This window comes from Erpetoichthys calabaricus, chromosome 13, assembly GCF_900747795.2.
Source record: "Erpetoichthys calabaricus chromosome 13, fErpCal1.3, whole genome shotgun sequence".
In the NCBI taxonomy this organism is placed as follows: Eukaryota; Metazoa; Chordata; class Cladistia; order Polypteriformes; family Polypteridae; genus Erpetoichthys; species Erpetoichthys calabaricus.
The window spans coordinates 29,175,602-29,192,816 of record NC_041406.2 but is presented as its reverse complement, the minus strand read 5'-3'; the positions used below and the strand labels follow the sequence as shown (position 1 = coordinate 29,192,816).

The window sequence follows — 17,215 nt, the reverse complement described above, 5'->3', positions numbered from 1 at the left end:
TCTCTTCTACAATAAGAAAGCACAGAGGCATGATTTTTACATTTAGAAATAGTTCTGCTTTTGCTATAGATTTAAATGCTTAACTCACTTTTGTTGCTTTCATTTTTCTCTGTGCAGTTTGCTTCCTTCATTGTATCTTATTAATGACAATTAAAAATGAGCAGCGCAGACACCCAGGCAAACGACACTGAAACATGAAAGGCTGCAACTACTTTAGCATCAGGCTAACTAATTAGTAAATAATGGATTAATTAAACAATTAGAACACCTGGAAAAGTAGAATGAAAATCAAGATGGATATATTGCTAAAAAGAAAAAAAAATACATTATTCATATATAACTGCCTAGTACATTTATATATATATATATATATATATATATATATATATATATATATATATATATATATATATATATATATATATATATATATATATATATATTGTGACAGTTTAAGGTCTCCGCGACCCCTTGAACCTTCAGACCACACGTCAGACACCAGGTAAAAGTCCAAAGATGACTATTTATTATAATAATGAAGTGCACAAAGCACCTACACTCCACAATTCTCATATAATTAATAAACAATACTCCAATCAATAAACAATAACCAATCCTCCACTCCCAGACGCTTAGCCACCCTGCCTCCCAACTCAGCTCAGTGTCTGGGCATCCCACAGTCCTTTTATACCCCCTGACCCGGAGGTGTTCCTGTCCAACAATCCACAAGTCCTTATGACTTCCGGGTCAGGGTAAAAGTCCTTTTCCTCAACCCGGAAGCACGTTGTTTCTTCCTGTCGTGTGATCATGGCGCCCTTCCGGGTTATAGGGCACGTATAAGTCCTTGAGCCTCCCCGCAGCTTCCTCTGGTGGGCCCCACGGTGTCCAGCAGGGTTGGGAATAAAAACTCCATTGTCCATAATTCCCTGCTGGTCTTCGGGGCACTTCCATGCTACAGGGAGGGCTCCATCTAGCGGCCTGGGGGTATTGGCCGGGGTAAATGGCCGGCCATCCCTCACAATATATATATATATATATTTTTTTTTTTTTTACCAAACTTAGTTTTCTCATATTTATAGTGTTCCCAAAACACATAATCTGGGAAATAACAGTTCACTTAATTAGCCCAGGATTCCAATTAAAAACAGAAGCTGGTTGGAACAAAAACCCGCAGCCACAAGGGGTCCCCAGGTCCAACGTTGAGAACCCCTGCACTAAACCAATGTTTTAATTCTCTGGACCCACTGAATGACATCAAAGGACCCTGCAGTAGGAGCAGCAGCCACAGAGAGGTCTGTCACTGAAGGTCTGCAGTAGACCCTTCTCTCCTGGTTGAATATGCAAGTAAGAATGTAATTGTACACATGATAGCTGTACTACTACTCAATGACTTGAAGTGGTTAACACTTTAGTCTTCCCCTAAATTCATATAAAGCATATCTGATCCATCTTGAAGAATTCCATAGAGTATAATGCAAATTACAGAGCATAAGAAGCAGGATTACGCTTCCACAGAGATGTTATAAATAGCTGGGAGAGGTCTCTTTCTTTACAAATAACACTTAATGTTAGTTCTATTTTTATGTTTCTTTAATGGCTTGGGAATTTACTGCATAAATAGCTAAACTGGAAAACATTTAAATTATTTTTCACTGAGCTATATTTTGTCTTTTGCATTACTCTCCTTTAATGTGTGTTTATGTATATAGATGGAGTATATTTGCTAATTTACTAGCAGTGTCTTGTTCTGGGAGTAGTGTGTGCGCCGCATACCCCAGTCAGGTGACTCATATTCCCAGTCACACTTAGTCTAAAAAGGCTATATTGGCCCACGGTGTAGGCTCACCAAAGTAAACAAGTAAATAATGAGGGTGGTCAGCAATGCCAGTCAGGCAACAGAATAGAGTGGGACAAATCAAGCGGAATTTGACTCTTGGGATGTGAAACGTAACTTTGCTGCTATGGAAAGAAACCAGACCTTGTGCAGCAAAACATACTGGCTAGGTATAGTTGGAGTCACATATGTGCAAAACTTGAGGTCTGGTTCCAGACTTTTGGATCAAAGATGGTTTGTTTGTTACATGGAGAGGGCCTGGAGTGGTGTGAGGATACTCACCTGGGTGCCACACAGTTGGAGTTTGTTCTGGTGAATGTGATTTCAAGTTGCAGAGAGGAATTTTGTTTTCCATTTCTACACCAAGGGACTATATAGAGTAGGCTATAACCTGATTCTCATTTATGGTAACTAGACATGGATAATCATCAAAAAAATAAGATCACAAGCACATGTGTTTAAAATAAAATGAGTATCACAACAATACAGGAGGACCTCAGAGAAGAACCACTGCTTGTCCCGGTTGAGTGGAGCCGGATGAGGTGGTTAAGGTACATAGTTAGGTTATTCCTTGGATGCTGTCATGTGGGATGCATATCAGACATGGCGTACTTGTAGAATGCCCAGGGAAAGACCCAAGAGACTCTTTAGGTATTAAAAACGGCAACTATCCTGGTAGCATAGAAGAATTACCTAGGACGATTTTTAAGATGGTCTCATCAGTCCAGCTCAGCAGCTTGCCACTGCAGCAGTCACAATTGTAAGTGGCATAAAGAAATGAAGTGAAGACTGCCTTACAAAATATGAATTGAATTGAAAATGTACAAGGTGCCTGTCAATTTCTAGTTTTTTACTATTTTAGTTAATTAGTAATTTTAATAATGGTTAGCTTTACATTTTTAAAACAAATTGAAGTCTGTATTCAGTATTGTTAATAGACAGTAACTGCCTATATTGGTAAAATTCATATTTCATGTAGCAACGGTTAGAAATGAGGGCAACATCAGTTGAATTTTTTTTAATAATAAAAGCAATGTCATTTGTTTGACTATTATATAGATAGTCTGCATAAATTGTTCAACCTCAGTTCTAAGAAATTAATAGATCATTATTGTGGCCACTAACATGCTTTATTAAACAGGTCACCCTACCTGTCACTATGCAGAATGCATAAGTAAATTGCTGCAGTGGTCCCTAACAAGCTGTTATTTTTAGACTGCAGTTGGAGTGCCTAATAAGACTGAATAAACAGACATGTCCTAGCTGACATAAACTAACATGTATGAGTGGAATGCTGCATTTGTCTCTAACAAGCTGGGGCAAATAGTTTATGCTAGTTATCTCTTCTAACTCTCAATAATAAACCTAGTCAAATAGCACCATAATAAGCTACAATAACTCTTATGTGCAAGTAAAATAATATAGTAGTTGCTAACAACTTGTAATAAACATGTCACTGTAATGTTCTCTTGCAAACTTTAACATTTACATTAAATTTAAAAAATGGTGTAGCTGTCTATATCAACCTTAGCTGGACTGATTCTTCTAACCATCTTGGACAATAAAGTTGACAATATTTTCAAAGGTGATCTCTCCTTTAGGAAGTTGTGTGAAAATAATGTTTCTAAACATTTTATATTCTTAACATAAGTGCTTAGGTTTATTATTTGTTCATGAAACGGTGTTTTACTGTTGAAACCATTAAATTTACTCTCTCTTGTTTTGTTTTGAAAATCCTCAACTACAATCTGCATGTCTCCTAGCAACACACATTTTAAAACTATATATAACCACCTAGCCAGGTGTTGCATGTGGATGGGCTTTATTGACTATAAAATCCTTATTCCATTAAAAATCCCCAATTTTTTTATTTATATATATATATATATATATATATATATATATATATATATATATATATATATATATATATTGTGGCTGGGGGCTGTGCCCAGCCGGGACGCTGAGAAGGACCGAGAGAGGAACTATGCCTCCCCCGAACCACGAGAGGGCAGCCGCCCTGGTTTGTATGGGGGCCACGGGAATTGAGCATGGAATCTCAACCCTATAGGGGCCCGTGGCCACTGCCAGGGGGTGTGCCCTGAAGACTATGAAGCCCTGGATGTCAGCACTTCCACCACACCCGGAGGTGCTGGCGAAAGGAATACCAGGGACACCCGGAGTGCTTCCGGGTGCTCATGCGGCACTTCCGCCACACCAGGAAGTGCCGCAGGAAGCTCATCAGAGGGCACCTGGAGCACGTTCGGGTGAACATAAAAGGGGCCTCCTCCCTCCAGTCGTCAGCTGGAGTCGGGTGAAAGAGGAGAGGAGTGGAGGTGGCGAAGAAAGGACAGGATTGTGAGAGGCCTGGACTAAGGGTGTGTGGTGCAGGGGCACTCGGTTGTGTGCGGGACTGTTACTCACTGTAAATTGTAAATAAACATGTGGTGGTGTTTGAACTATTGGTGTCTGCCTGTCTGCGCCACCACCATCTACCCAAAGCACCATGATGTTCCAACAATGATGGATGGATTAAAAGCCAGAAGTCTGTATGACCATCAGCATCAAGTGACTCCATGAGAACCCTAACTACAAAGAGGACTATTTCATTTATGTTAGGTAGAATGCCCAGAAGGGACTGGGCGGTCTCGTGGCCTGGAACCCCTACAGATTTTATTTTTTTCTCCAGCTTTCTGGAGTTTTTTTTTGTTTTTTCTGTCCACCTTGGCCATCGGACCTTACTCCTTTTCTATGTTAACTAATGTTGTCTTATTTTACTTTCTTATTTTGTCTTTTATTTTTCTTTTCTTCATTATATAAAGCACTTTGAGCTACTTTTTGTATGAAAATGTGCTATATAAATAAATGTTGTTGTTGTTGTTGTGTCGAGGCTGGTCTCCACAATATATGTGTGTGTGTGTGTGTGTGTGTTCACAATTTCAAAGGTATTTTATTTATTTATTCATCCACATTAAAGCCTTACTATAGCATGCCCCACACTAAGCAGATGCTAATTTTACGTTGCTGTGCTCCAGGCTACTGCTTCTACATATGCTGGTGTTGCTGTGGGGAATTGGATTGCCGTTACCCTGCTAAGTGACGTAAGATCTTTTCAAAATGCAGAAAATTCTTATATTTGGTTTGGTGTATAGAGAATATACTTTTATGTTGTATTCTTTATTTTTTCGTTCTGTGTACTCAACGCCAAGCTATAACTTTTTTTGTTTTTTTTCTTATCTCATTAAATTGTACACATTTATGCATAATGAATTACAGAGCAGAAGTGCGAAGTACAAATGTTTCTGTCTTTCTACCTGCAGGCTAAGTGGCTTGCTCAGGGTCTAAGGTGTGAATTAAATTACCATATTTTGTTTTTAAATTCCAGTGAGTGACCCATCTATACCGCATGAGTTAAATTAAGTATGTGTTGCCAGCAGTGCTCAGTCATATTCTGTGTTAAACTTCTTGTATTATGAATAACTACCCAACAGCACAGACTTTCTAATTCCCATTACTTGTTAAGAATGTATTTTCATAGTCCAGCAGACATGTATTACTCAACCAAACTTCATATTACATTGGGCATCTACAACTGTTTTATCATTTTATCAGATCACCTATGACATGCACCTGACACCAAAAGGTACAAAGTCACCTCTTAGGTTCTTTTCTTGATGGAGAATAAAAAGAAATTTCAAAACCAGCACTACAACTGTTTCCTGTAACCTCTTACCTGTCTCTCTGTCCAGATTGTACTCCGTGTATTCAACCCAATGGACCTGTAATGGCAGCCAGCTTGCTGAAAGGGACTGTCTTTACTTTTAATTCTTTACTTCAACCCAGTTTACTAATAATAGAGGGCTTCATAAGAGTGTCCTCTCATGTCCTTAATGTTACAATTTTGTATGTTGGCATATTTTTGTGAGTCTGTTTAAGCATTTTTTATTAATGGTTACTTCCAGGTATGTGTTTTTGAGATGCTAAATCTGATTTTTGCATTTATTTCTGTCATAAGACTTATTAACAGTTACTAGAAATTATTTTCTGTGTTTTTTCCCAGGCGCCACCATTTTTGTGTTGCCATCGTCATGACAAGATAGCGGTTGCTATGGTGTGCAGTCCCAATCTATTGTATATCAGACTATCCAATTCTGTGTATATCAGAGAAAACTTATCTTCATGAATGTCTTAGTTGTGCTGTTAAAATTTCCTAGTTGTAGTTTTTGCTTTAATTGTTGTTCCTTTGATTGTTAGGTGTAGATTTTTGTACTGATGTTGGATAGGACTAATCTTTTTTTCTGCTCAGTCACATTTCCACCTCTGTTCATCCTTTTAAACGTGAAAGGCTAATAATTGAAGGACCAAATCAAGAAGAGCAATGAATATTCCAGCTTCTCAGCTGCGCTATTAGAAAGCCTCCCATAATGTTTGATTTAAACTTCCATTTAAAAATTATATTTATTTGCATCAAAACTGATAGCTGCAAATATAAGCGATACATCCCAGATGACAATTCTCAGATGGCTTATTTTGTTTAGTTGCAAATTACATACAGCCTTGATTGAAAAATGAAAAGAGAAATATTTCATTCTAGAAACAGAGCACTTTTCCAGGTGTCTAACAGCTAAGAGACAGCTTAATTTAAGTGTCCATTTTAGCTTTTACAAAGCAGAAGAGAAAGAGACTGGCTCCTTGCAAGTGTCCATTTTTGCAACTGAGCTGAGCACTTACAAAAATGTCAGAAAAGTAGCAACTGAACTGAAAGTGTCCATTTTCCAATTGCAGCTGAGACAGAACTGAAAATTGTCCAATAAAAAGTACAAAACACCTGGCTTATTTATTTTAATATCTGCTAACAGAGCATACCAACACTTTTTGCAGTTTCTCAAAACACACAAAAAATGTTTCAGACATCATTATCACTAAGCTCAACTTTATTTTCCCATGGGAATCAAAAGCAGGACAATCTACCTTAGCAAAATACTCCAAACCCTTCTTTGCCTTTCAGGTTTTCTTGGCAAGATTTTCAAGCTAAGGCCCATCACTTGAGATCTGTCAGCTGAAAAAGTCAAGTATCCCCTGTACAAGAACAACGTCATAAAGTATCATATGATTCTTCTAAACCAGTGAAAATCAGACAGCTGAATATGACATACCAATCTGCCAGGCAACAAAACAACACTGGGTAATTCCCCCCACCCCACTTTCTAAAATACCTGTTTTGTGTTTTTTACTATGAAAGATACTAAATGAAATAAAGATTGAGACATACATTGCAATAGGTTTGACAAGAACAAGACATTCAGCCCAACATAGTTCATCAATACCAATTCACATACCATTGCAAGATATCACGACGACAAGATCTGAAGGTCATAAAGGACTAAAGTCCATTTTCCCTCATGATGACTTATTTGACTTAAGTAAAGTTCTTTTTGTTAAAAACACCTTTGTCATATTTTTGTGAAATTTACCTGTGTCCAGCTTCCATCTGTGTCCCAGTGTTCTACTTGAAAAGTTTTAATTTAAAAAAGCAGCCAAAAATCTAATGATAATAGTTGTGCTAATATTAATATTACTACTAACAACAACATTATATTTCATGTTGCAGTCTTGGCCTGGTCAAAGGCTTTGAGGAGCCTGGGCATTCTCCTTGTGTGGTGATGGTATTTTGAAGGTGTTCTGTTTGTCTTCCACATCCTAAAGACCTACTATATGAGTTGGGCTAATTGGTGTTTAATTGCTGATTCTGAATTAGCATTTTATGATTGATTTTAGGTGCACTATGATGGACTCACATCTTATTCTTTGTTGGAGTGCTGCTGTGATAATCTCCTGACCTCTAACATTTTCTAATGGAATAAGTTCATCCATCAAACCCATGTCTGTAATGCAATTATAGTGTTGCAGGGAGGTGGAAACTTTTGTGTCTGACAGAAATCAGCTCTGCGTGGGATATCAGTCTTTCCTAACCAACAATTACAGACACAACTTCACTTATTTATACGGTGCAAGTTTGAAAATGGATGGGTGGATGTGGTAGAAGAGTGGAGAGCAGAAGAGACTCCATTTTAAATAATCACAGTAGCACAGGGATTCTTAAAATTCATAATCTGAGGATCCAAATAAGAAAATCAGTAGCACAGTGGAATCCAAGAATTGTATTTTTACATAATGACAGCAGAGGCATACATAGACAAATAACAATGGTTATGTACTGTAATAAGAAACAGTAAATTATTTTCTTTCTATTCAAGTATGAATGTGCTGTTTGTGTTTTGTAGCAGGATAGGATACATCTTGATAAGGAATCTGACAAATAGTCCAGCCTGAAGTGTTTAATGTGACCAATTGAGGTTGTGCTGAACAGTAACTGTCCTCGCTACAGCCTTTTGATATTTTCTGGTGTCCCCCCATTTCCCAATGTTTCAACAAACCTGTCCTTCACATTACCAGTTGACTGTACGTTATTGAACCCTTTTAAAATAGAATTCATCCTGCACTAAGTCACGATAAACTCAATGTAAAATCTTCTTTGCATTTCCATTACAGATTTGGATTCAATATATGCAGTACCAGACAGTTGGTCACTGATACTGCATTTAGCATACAAAACTGTCACAGCACAATGTAGTGTAGCTCCCCCTTTCACTTTACCTACACAGCACCACAAAATCATCATTGTGCCACACCTAATACCGACAGGGTCTTCACCTCAAAAGCTTGTCTGACTCCCCTTTTCTTATATGTGTCTTTCCGTGTCAGTCATCTCAGTTGGTTGTTTCATAGGATGTAAGAGTGATGGTAGTATCATGGGGAAAAATGCATTCTATGTACATACCATAGAAACAGAAGTTCTTTGTGATGAGTCAATGGTGTTGTTTCACATGTTACCACAATAAACAGTATGCTGAATAGAAATTGTTATATTACTTGTCCATAATTTAGACAAACTTGGCTAATTTGCACAATCATGTGGTGAACCATCACAATTATGTCTATGAGAATCACAACCAGAGTTTATGAATTACTGCAGCGGCAGATCATTTTGCATAGCACTGCTTCAGCATCCTGGGTTGAAATCCTGTACCCAGCTCCTGTTTGTGTAGAGCCTGCTTGGTCCCTCCATCACTTTGTGGGTTTACGAATTCTTTGGTTTTCCTCTCACATCTCAAAGGCGTTTGTTAATTATTAATTGGGCGTGTGTCCCATCCAGGTTTGTCTCCTTCTTTGCTACCAGTGTGTTATGGTATTACTTCTTGTGAGTACAGAGTCGTTTAGTGTTACCACATTTCCTGTTGCATGAGGGGAGTCAGTGATGGAGACTGAACCAACAGTCTAATTTATAGCCCAGCACTTTAGCCACTAGGCTACTGCCTGCCACACACACAATTTAAAAAATGTTCTCCATCAGTTCCTCTTCCAAATGCTTCAAGTGTTTGTTTTATTTCAGCTGTCAGGATTAAAACACACTTAGCAAATATCGATTTATGGGAAAGTTAAAAACTGTTATTCATAAGGGATGAGTGGATTTATGTTTATGCCCATAAAGTTGTGCCATTCCAAATTCTATTTTTATCCTGTATTCATTTTTTCTAGCAGACTTAGCTATCTGTATCTGTTTCTTGAACTGTCTCGCCAGTGTAACTCAAGGAAGCCCAGCTTCACTGCCTCCATTTAGACCACTGCAGAACAGAAACAATTACTTGTTCATTTTTTGTGACTTATGAAATAATGCTGGCAGGTGGCAGAGCAATATACCCCACTGATTGCCGACACCACAGCTCTGAATATTAAACCAAGTAAGCCTAGCAGAGTAACTTTAGGAGCAAATGGTGTGGATATTAACACTGTATTTCTTTTTGAGACCTAACACCCATGAGACAGAAAGAACCCGATAATGCACTCGCACGGCTGAGACTATAAAACAGATGTTGACAAGGAGAAAGAGTAAGAAAATAGCTTGGGCGGTAAAGTAACTGAGAATAAATAAGCAGTTAAGTTATTTAGCCTTTTAAGCAGCAGAAGAAAAAAAATCCACATGGTTCGCTGTTTTGTGCCGTGCAGCCTTTTGAATGCCAAGATGCACAGCCAGCCAGCGTGCTGGAAATCAAAGTGGTAGCAAACACATTTGAAGTGCCAGTAGCAAGTGGGATGAATCATGCATCTTTTGGGTTAAAGAGGGCTTTTTCAAATATCAGAGAAAGTAAAGTGCAGCAGTTTTAAGTTTTCCAGATGCATTAATTATCACAGTGAAATTTATAATGAAGTAAGCAGTCACCCTGTTCAAGATAAAGGGGCTTTGGGTAATGAATTGATGGCTAGATGCATTTATTGGGCAAGGTTTCCTCTAAAAGCAGCACTCTTTTCAAATAAATCTAGCCTTCTCTCATTTCAGACTGAAGAGTGTGCCATTTTTTATAACCGCAATACACTGTTGAATGGTGGGAGAATGGTGTTCTGAAAGACAAGCACCTTTCTTAACATATACCAGGAGGTCTTAAAGAAAGGCACCTCATTGTGTATTCAGGCTACTGTGATGCAATGCACGAGACCAGAAACGTCCTTTCTGCCCTTCTGTTTTGCTGACCCAATTAATTCTGGTCAAGATCAGAATCAGGGCAGCAATTGGTGCAAAGTGAACTCCCATAGACTTTCTGAAGGCCCCTTCTTATTCAGGGGCAATAAATTGTAGCCAGCCAATTAAGTGACATATATTTGGACTGTTGTAGCAGATTCAGATGAAAATGGGAAGAAACTGTATAGTAAGTCCTCATTAAAGATCTTCTTCTTCTTTCGGCTGCTCCCATTAGGGGTCACCACAGTGGATCATCTTCTTTCATATCTTTCTGTCCTCTGTATCTTGTTCTGTTACACCCATAACCTGCATGTCCTCTCTCACCACATCCATAAACCTTCTCTTAGGCCTTCCTCTTTCCTGGCAGCAGTATCCTTAGCATCCTGTCCTTAGCATCCTTCTCCCAATATACTCAGCATCTCTCCTCTGCACACGTCCAAACCAACGCAATCTCGCCTCTCTGACTTTGTCTCCCAACCGTCCAACTTGAGCTGACCCTCTAATGCACGGGTGTCGAACTCCGGTCCTGGAGGGCCGCAGTGGCTGCAGGTTTTCATTCTAACCATCTTCTTAATTAGTGACCAGTTTTTGCTGCTAATTAACTTCTGTTGCCTTCATTTTAATTCACTTGACTCAGGCGCCTTTGTTGTTTCCTTTTCCTTAATTAGCAGCCAAATAATAGTGAGACATAAAACAAGCCCCCTCATGACCAGCTCACCTGTGCTCATCACACAATCTCTGAAAATAAAGAAAAGGTGAAGGTCTCGGTAAGTTTGATCTCTCAGGTCACCAAAACATTTAGACAGTGTTCTTAGAAAAAACAGAAAATCAACAGTTTTGGAAATGTCTGCTGTGGCAAAATGAGAGCAGCAACAAGCCATGGAATTAAATAACGGCTTTAATTAACAACAAGAATTGGCTTCTCATTAAGAAAGTGATTGGAGTGAAATTGGTTGGAGTTTGAAGCTCCAGTTTAGATGATCATCTGTTGGCTCGTTTCATGTCTCATTTCTGTTTGGCTGTCATTTAATGAAGAAAAGAATAAATTCAGAGGACTAAATCCTTAAAAACAGGCCTATTAAAGCGAAGGGAAAAGGAGTTAATTAGCAGTGAAAACTGGTCACTGATTAAGAGAGAAGGGCTAGAATGAAAACCTGCAGCCACTGCGGCCCTCCAGGACCGGAGTTTGACACCCCTGCTCTAATGTATGTGATTAATCAATATTCAGTTGTGAGCATCTTCATTGACATGCCATCACAAAAATAATCAAGAACTGCATTCTTCTTGTTTTTCTTCATTCATTCATAATGGATTACTTCCACATACTGCAGTAAAATCATGAAGGACCTCTCTCATGTGCCCACAGCTGTCCATTATATTCTCCCATCATTTTTGAATATAAAAATCTTGAGCAGGGCTGAGAACAGTTTATTGATTACCAACATGTGTGCCATCTGCATTGCTAGTCCATACCCAGTGGGCTCAGCTAATGTGTTGGCATCCATGTTGCACAGCCATGAATGTTGCATTTTATTTTTCTGCATCTATGAAATTCATCAAACCACTACCAGATTAGGTTTTGGACTTCAGCGGCGGAATTGCATCATATCATCTTGCTATTATTCAGTTGTGCAAGATACCGTATGAGCTAGTAAATATATGTAGAGGTTAGAACATAGAAATGTGAAATTTCCAAAGAAAAGGAGCCCATTCATTCCATGAAGCATTTTTTGGTCAGCTCAAATATAAGTTGTCCCACTATCTAATCCAGGTACAGTGGAACCTCGGGTCACGACCGTAATTTGTTCCAAAACTCTTGTCATAACCCGATTTGGTTGTGACCCGAAGTAATTTCTCCCATAGGATTGTATGTAAATACAATTAATCTGTTCCAGACCGTACGAACTGTATGTAAATATTTTTTTTAAAGATTTTTAAGCACAAATATAGTTAATTAAACCATAGAATGCACAATATAATAGTAAACTAAATGTAAAAACATTGAATAAAACTGAGAAAACCTTGAACAACAGAGAAAACTAACACTGCAAGAGTTCGCACTATAGCGCTACGAACCACTCGCTAAAAACACTTTTTTTAATGAGTTTTAAGCACAGGGAAAAAAATGAACATTTGAAAAATCCGTAATTTAATAAACAACCAAGAAAGGTAACATTGCAACAATGCACGCTACAAACCAATCGCTGTAAACAGAAGTGAAGTGGAGGTTAAAATCCAATAGAAAAAAGTCTTCATTAAATACAATGAGGTTAAAACAATGCTCGAATCAGTCTCTTTAAAAACAAGCCCGGTGCATTCTTTAACTGCCTTCTCGGCCTTATGCGGCCACCAGCCCTCTCTCTCTCTTTCTCTCTCGCGTATGTGCATCTATTTGTCTCGCTGCACAGGGCATGCACAGGGAGAGACTGAGCATGTGCGGAAATCATCGACACGCACAAACCGAAAGGGAAACTGGCCTGTTCGTATACCGAGTGTGTGGTCGTGAACAGATGCAAAAGTTTGGCGAACTTTTTGGTCGTAACCCGATTTGTATGTGTTCAGAGACATTCGTGAACCAAGGTTCCACTGTACTTTTTAAAATTTGTCAGGACTTCCACTACTACTTCTTTAAAACATTGAAAGTGAAGTTTAGTAACAGTTTTACAGGAAAAGTATGAATCAACTAATGATTTTAGTACACTTTAAAACAGTTCTTACAACCAAGTTCAGTATGTCACTAATCCAAAGTTTTTTGTGTATAGCAGCAGTAAAAGCAATGACCTAGAGCTGGCAGCAGCAATATATATGGTGTCGACATATTATTATACAACGTTAAATCATAGTGGATTTAATTTAGTTTTTTTGAAACTGATCAACAGAAAAAAACTAATGTCACAGCAAAGACAGATCTCTACAAGGTGGTCTCAATTAATTAATTATAAAAAACAAAATAATCAATCACATAAGTATGTACTTTATTTAGTTAGATGCACCTTTTAACGCCTCCTACTAATAATGATGATGCCACCACCATGCTTCACAGTGGGGATGGTGTGTTTTTTAAAATGTATGAGGTTTGACTTACGCCTACCGTGGCATTTAGTCCGATGGCCAGAAAGGCTCTAATCAGACCGTAGAACCTTCAGAGTCTCTCATGTACTTTCTGGCAAACTCCAGATTGGATGTCATGTGCGTATGTTTTATCAGTGGCTTTCTCTTTGCCTCTCTCCCATAAAGCTGTGACTGGTGAAGCACTGAGAAAACAGTTATTGTCTGCACAGTCCCTGCAATCTGAGCCCCTGCCTCTTCATATAAAGAGGACCTTCAGACCTCTCCAGAGTTCTCAGAGGTGTTTTGGTTGTCATGATCACTCAGATTTTGTGAATGGCCTGCTTTAGGCAGACCTCTGTACTTTTCCCATTTCTTAATGATTCATTTAGTTGGACTCCAAGGGATATTCAGAGTCTTAGATATTTTCCTCTCCCCATCCCCTGATTTGTGCTTTTCAATCATCTTTTCTGGGAGTTGTCTTGGAGTTTTCTTTTGTCTTCATGGTGTAGCTTAGGCCACCATTTATACCACAATCAACTGGATACCCTTGACTACAGACAGGTGATCTCCATTGAACTAATTCTGTAAATTCTAAAGCTAATTGGCTGCACCAGATATGATTTATGTCTTATTGAATACATATGCAATCAGTTATTTTGTGTTTTATATTTGTAATTATTCAGACCACTTTGCAGAGATTGGCTTTCGCTTTGATATTAAAGAATCTTTTTCTGTTGATCAGTGCCAAAAAAGCCAAATGAAATCCAATGTGATTTAAAGTTGCATAACCATAAAATATAAATACTTTTTATAGGCTATCTTAGGGGGTGATGGGTGCCCTCTTGCGCACTCTTGCGCCCTGAGGAAGATGTTGCCCCTCTCCAGGTCCTTCCCTTTTCCAGGCGTCGCAGTGGGGCAAGATCCACTGTCATTTGCCACAATATATAATCTATGCAATCCTAAAGATTATTTTAAGATGAACTGGCTCTGGATACATGAGAGACATGACAGGCTGGCACTTTTTACAAAGCTGATTCCTGCTTTGCACCCAGTGCTGCCTTGATCTCCTCCAGCTTTCTACAAACCTAGGACTGCATTAAGACGATTCAGTAAATGGATGGATGTTTTAAAGCGTGTTCCTTATTCAAAAGTAGAACTTTAGTGGCATTTGCTTGGCTTATGAAGGCTTTGGCCTGCTGGATATGAAGTGTTCATTTATGTTGGGCCTACAACATCTAAAACAAAAACAAAAAACACATTTTTCAGGTGCAGCACAAATGAAACACTAACATTTTGGAGTAAAAGTTTTTCTTTTTTTTCCCCACTTTGCTATTGGATATTAACAATTCAATGTTTGAAGGTATATTTAAAAACAAATCCTTATTTCAATTTTTAAGCTTTATTAAAGAGCTCAATAGCGCCACATTGGTGCCCATTTAAATTTTTCAATTTTTATAGTATAAAATTCTCTAATAGGGACACACAGTAATGAAATCTTCTTGCCTTGCAGCACCATTACATTGACTGGGTTCAAATCCCATTATTGTCACTTTGTGGAGTTTGCATGTTCTCCTGATCCCAGTGTTGATTTTTGTAGTGTACTCTGATTTTCTTCCCACATCCCTGTAGTGAAAAGTCAAGCAAAATGACACCAATAAAAGGTGTCATTTTGCTTGACTTTTCACGACATTCATAATGACTAACACGGTACAACACCCTAGTACTACAGACATTCCCACATCCCTGAAATATAATGCTGGGTCAAGATAACAGCCCTACTTTAACTACGAGTGGGTGTTTGCATGATTGCATTCTGTGATGGACCAGCACTCAGTCCAGCGGTGGTTCCTTCCTTGTCTTCTTTGTAGAAAGAAACAGCAGAGAAGACCCTGAAATGATCTGTAGTAAATGTGCTAAATAGATAGATGGAAATCCATATAAATACTTTTTTGGTAAACAAATTTTCTGACACTAAAATGAATAAAGTAGTAACAATAAGCAGCATGTAAGTTTGAAAATTAGCAATAACTGAAGTAATAAACATAAAAATATTACATTTTTGCACAACTTTTCTGTGGGACTACAGTGCAATTTTGATTTAATAAAAGTCACAATTTTTGTTTTGCCAGCCACGATATTCCTTTGACTCCTTAACTAAGATAGATAGATAGATAGATAGATAGATAGATAGATAGATAGATAGATAGATAGATAGATAGATAGATAGATAGATAGATAGATAGATATTTGAAAACACTATATGATAGATATTGTGGTGGGCTGGCATCCTGCCTGGGGTTTGTTTCCTGCCTTGCGCCCTGTGTTGGCTGGGATTGCCTCCAGCAGACCCCTGTGACCCTGTAGTTAGGATATAGCGGGTTGGATAATGGATGGATGGATGGATGGATAGATAGATAGATAGATAGATAGATAGATAGATAGATAGATAGATAGATAGATTAAACATTGTTAACTTCTGACACTATTTTTAAAATGTATTCATTAGTTGCTAAATCTTCCTTTTTTTCTATTCTTACTTCATCAGATGTTTTGGTGAATGGAAAACCTTGTGATTGCGACACTGTGGCCGAATGCAAAGTAGGAGACCTTGTACCCTTGGAAGTGAAGCTGACCAATCGGAGTAAGAATACTGTGGGACCTTTTGCCCTGACCATGGTACCTTTCCAGGACTACCAGAATGGAGTGCACAACTATGATCTTCAGGATGCAGTCACCTTTGTAGGCTCCAACACCTTTTACATCAATTCAGTAAGTATCATCTGTGCTCGCCTCTGCCATAAGTATGTCATTCAACTAAGCACATTTTCAAATTTAACAGTAAAAAGAAAATGAAAATGTTGTTTCAAAAATGACCAGAAATTCTCTTGAGCTGAAAGATTTTGATCCAGTTTTCATTCCAGTTTTTGTTCCGGTCAGAACTTTGTTTCTGTCTGTTGGGGGTAGGCTGGTAACTAAATTCGGCCATCTCATGATTGATAGACCCTTAATAATAGCTGTCATGAGCTTCATGGAAAGGCTAAGAATAGCATTAGTTAATAATAGGAGCCACTGCCCTGCAGCATTAGAGAATAGACATTATAGATAATTTCTGACTTCTCTGTAGTTATATCTAGAATAGCTAATTTTGTTTCCCAGCACTCAGTTTCTTGAATTATTCAAACCTTTAAAATGCCACAGAAGGTAAGGAAGCTACAAAGCAGATATTAATTGAAAGATGACTTAGCAAATGTTGCTCTTTTCATTTAAATTTGTTATCGATAAAAGTAACCCAGTTGCATATATTTACTAGTCCTGCCAAGCATTTATGAATAATAAAGTGTAATTTAGTTTTTAGTTATTGTCAAATATTTGTTTTTATTTGCTGATTATAACATTTTTGGTTTGTCACTGCCAGCACTTTTTTTTCCTTAAGTAAGATGCATTTTGTAATTCATTGCAAACTGATGAAAGATTTTAAAATATATATTATGTTTTGTTAACACTGACATTTCTTGCCAGTTTTGGACTAGTTGCTTTTCCAAGCTATTGGATGGCTGACAGCACATGTGCTTAGACTGTCCTTGTGTTTTATGGTCCTCCTTCTTCATTCTGTGTTGTTGCCCCTTACTGTCTACTTGTTCTGTCCACATGTCTTCCAAAAAACTGTCCTGCAGCTCCCCAGCTCATCTTGTCATCACAGTCCCAGTGAGACATTATGCCTTCATATTGCTGATGGTATAGTGTTTCTTGAC

The 17,215-nt window shown here is 38.2% G+C and overlaps 1 protein-coding gene across 1 annotated transcript in view; it reads left to right on the top strand.

Annotated features, from left to right (window-relative positions):
* Window positions 1-17,215, top strand: part of trappc9 (trafficking protein particle complex subunit 9) — an 845,084-nt gene that overhangs the window by 816,052 nt on the left and 11,817 nt on the right. The window contains exon 22 of the mRNA XM_028818061.2: window positions 16,009-16,232. Coding sequence (XP_028673894.2) covers window positions 16,009-16,232 — 224 coding nt within the window. The remainder of the gene's footprint in view (window positions 1-16,008; window positions 16,233-17,215) is intronic.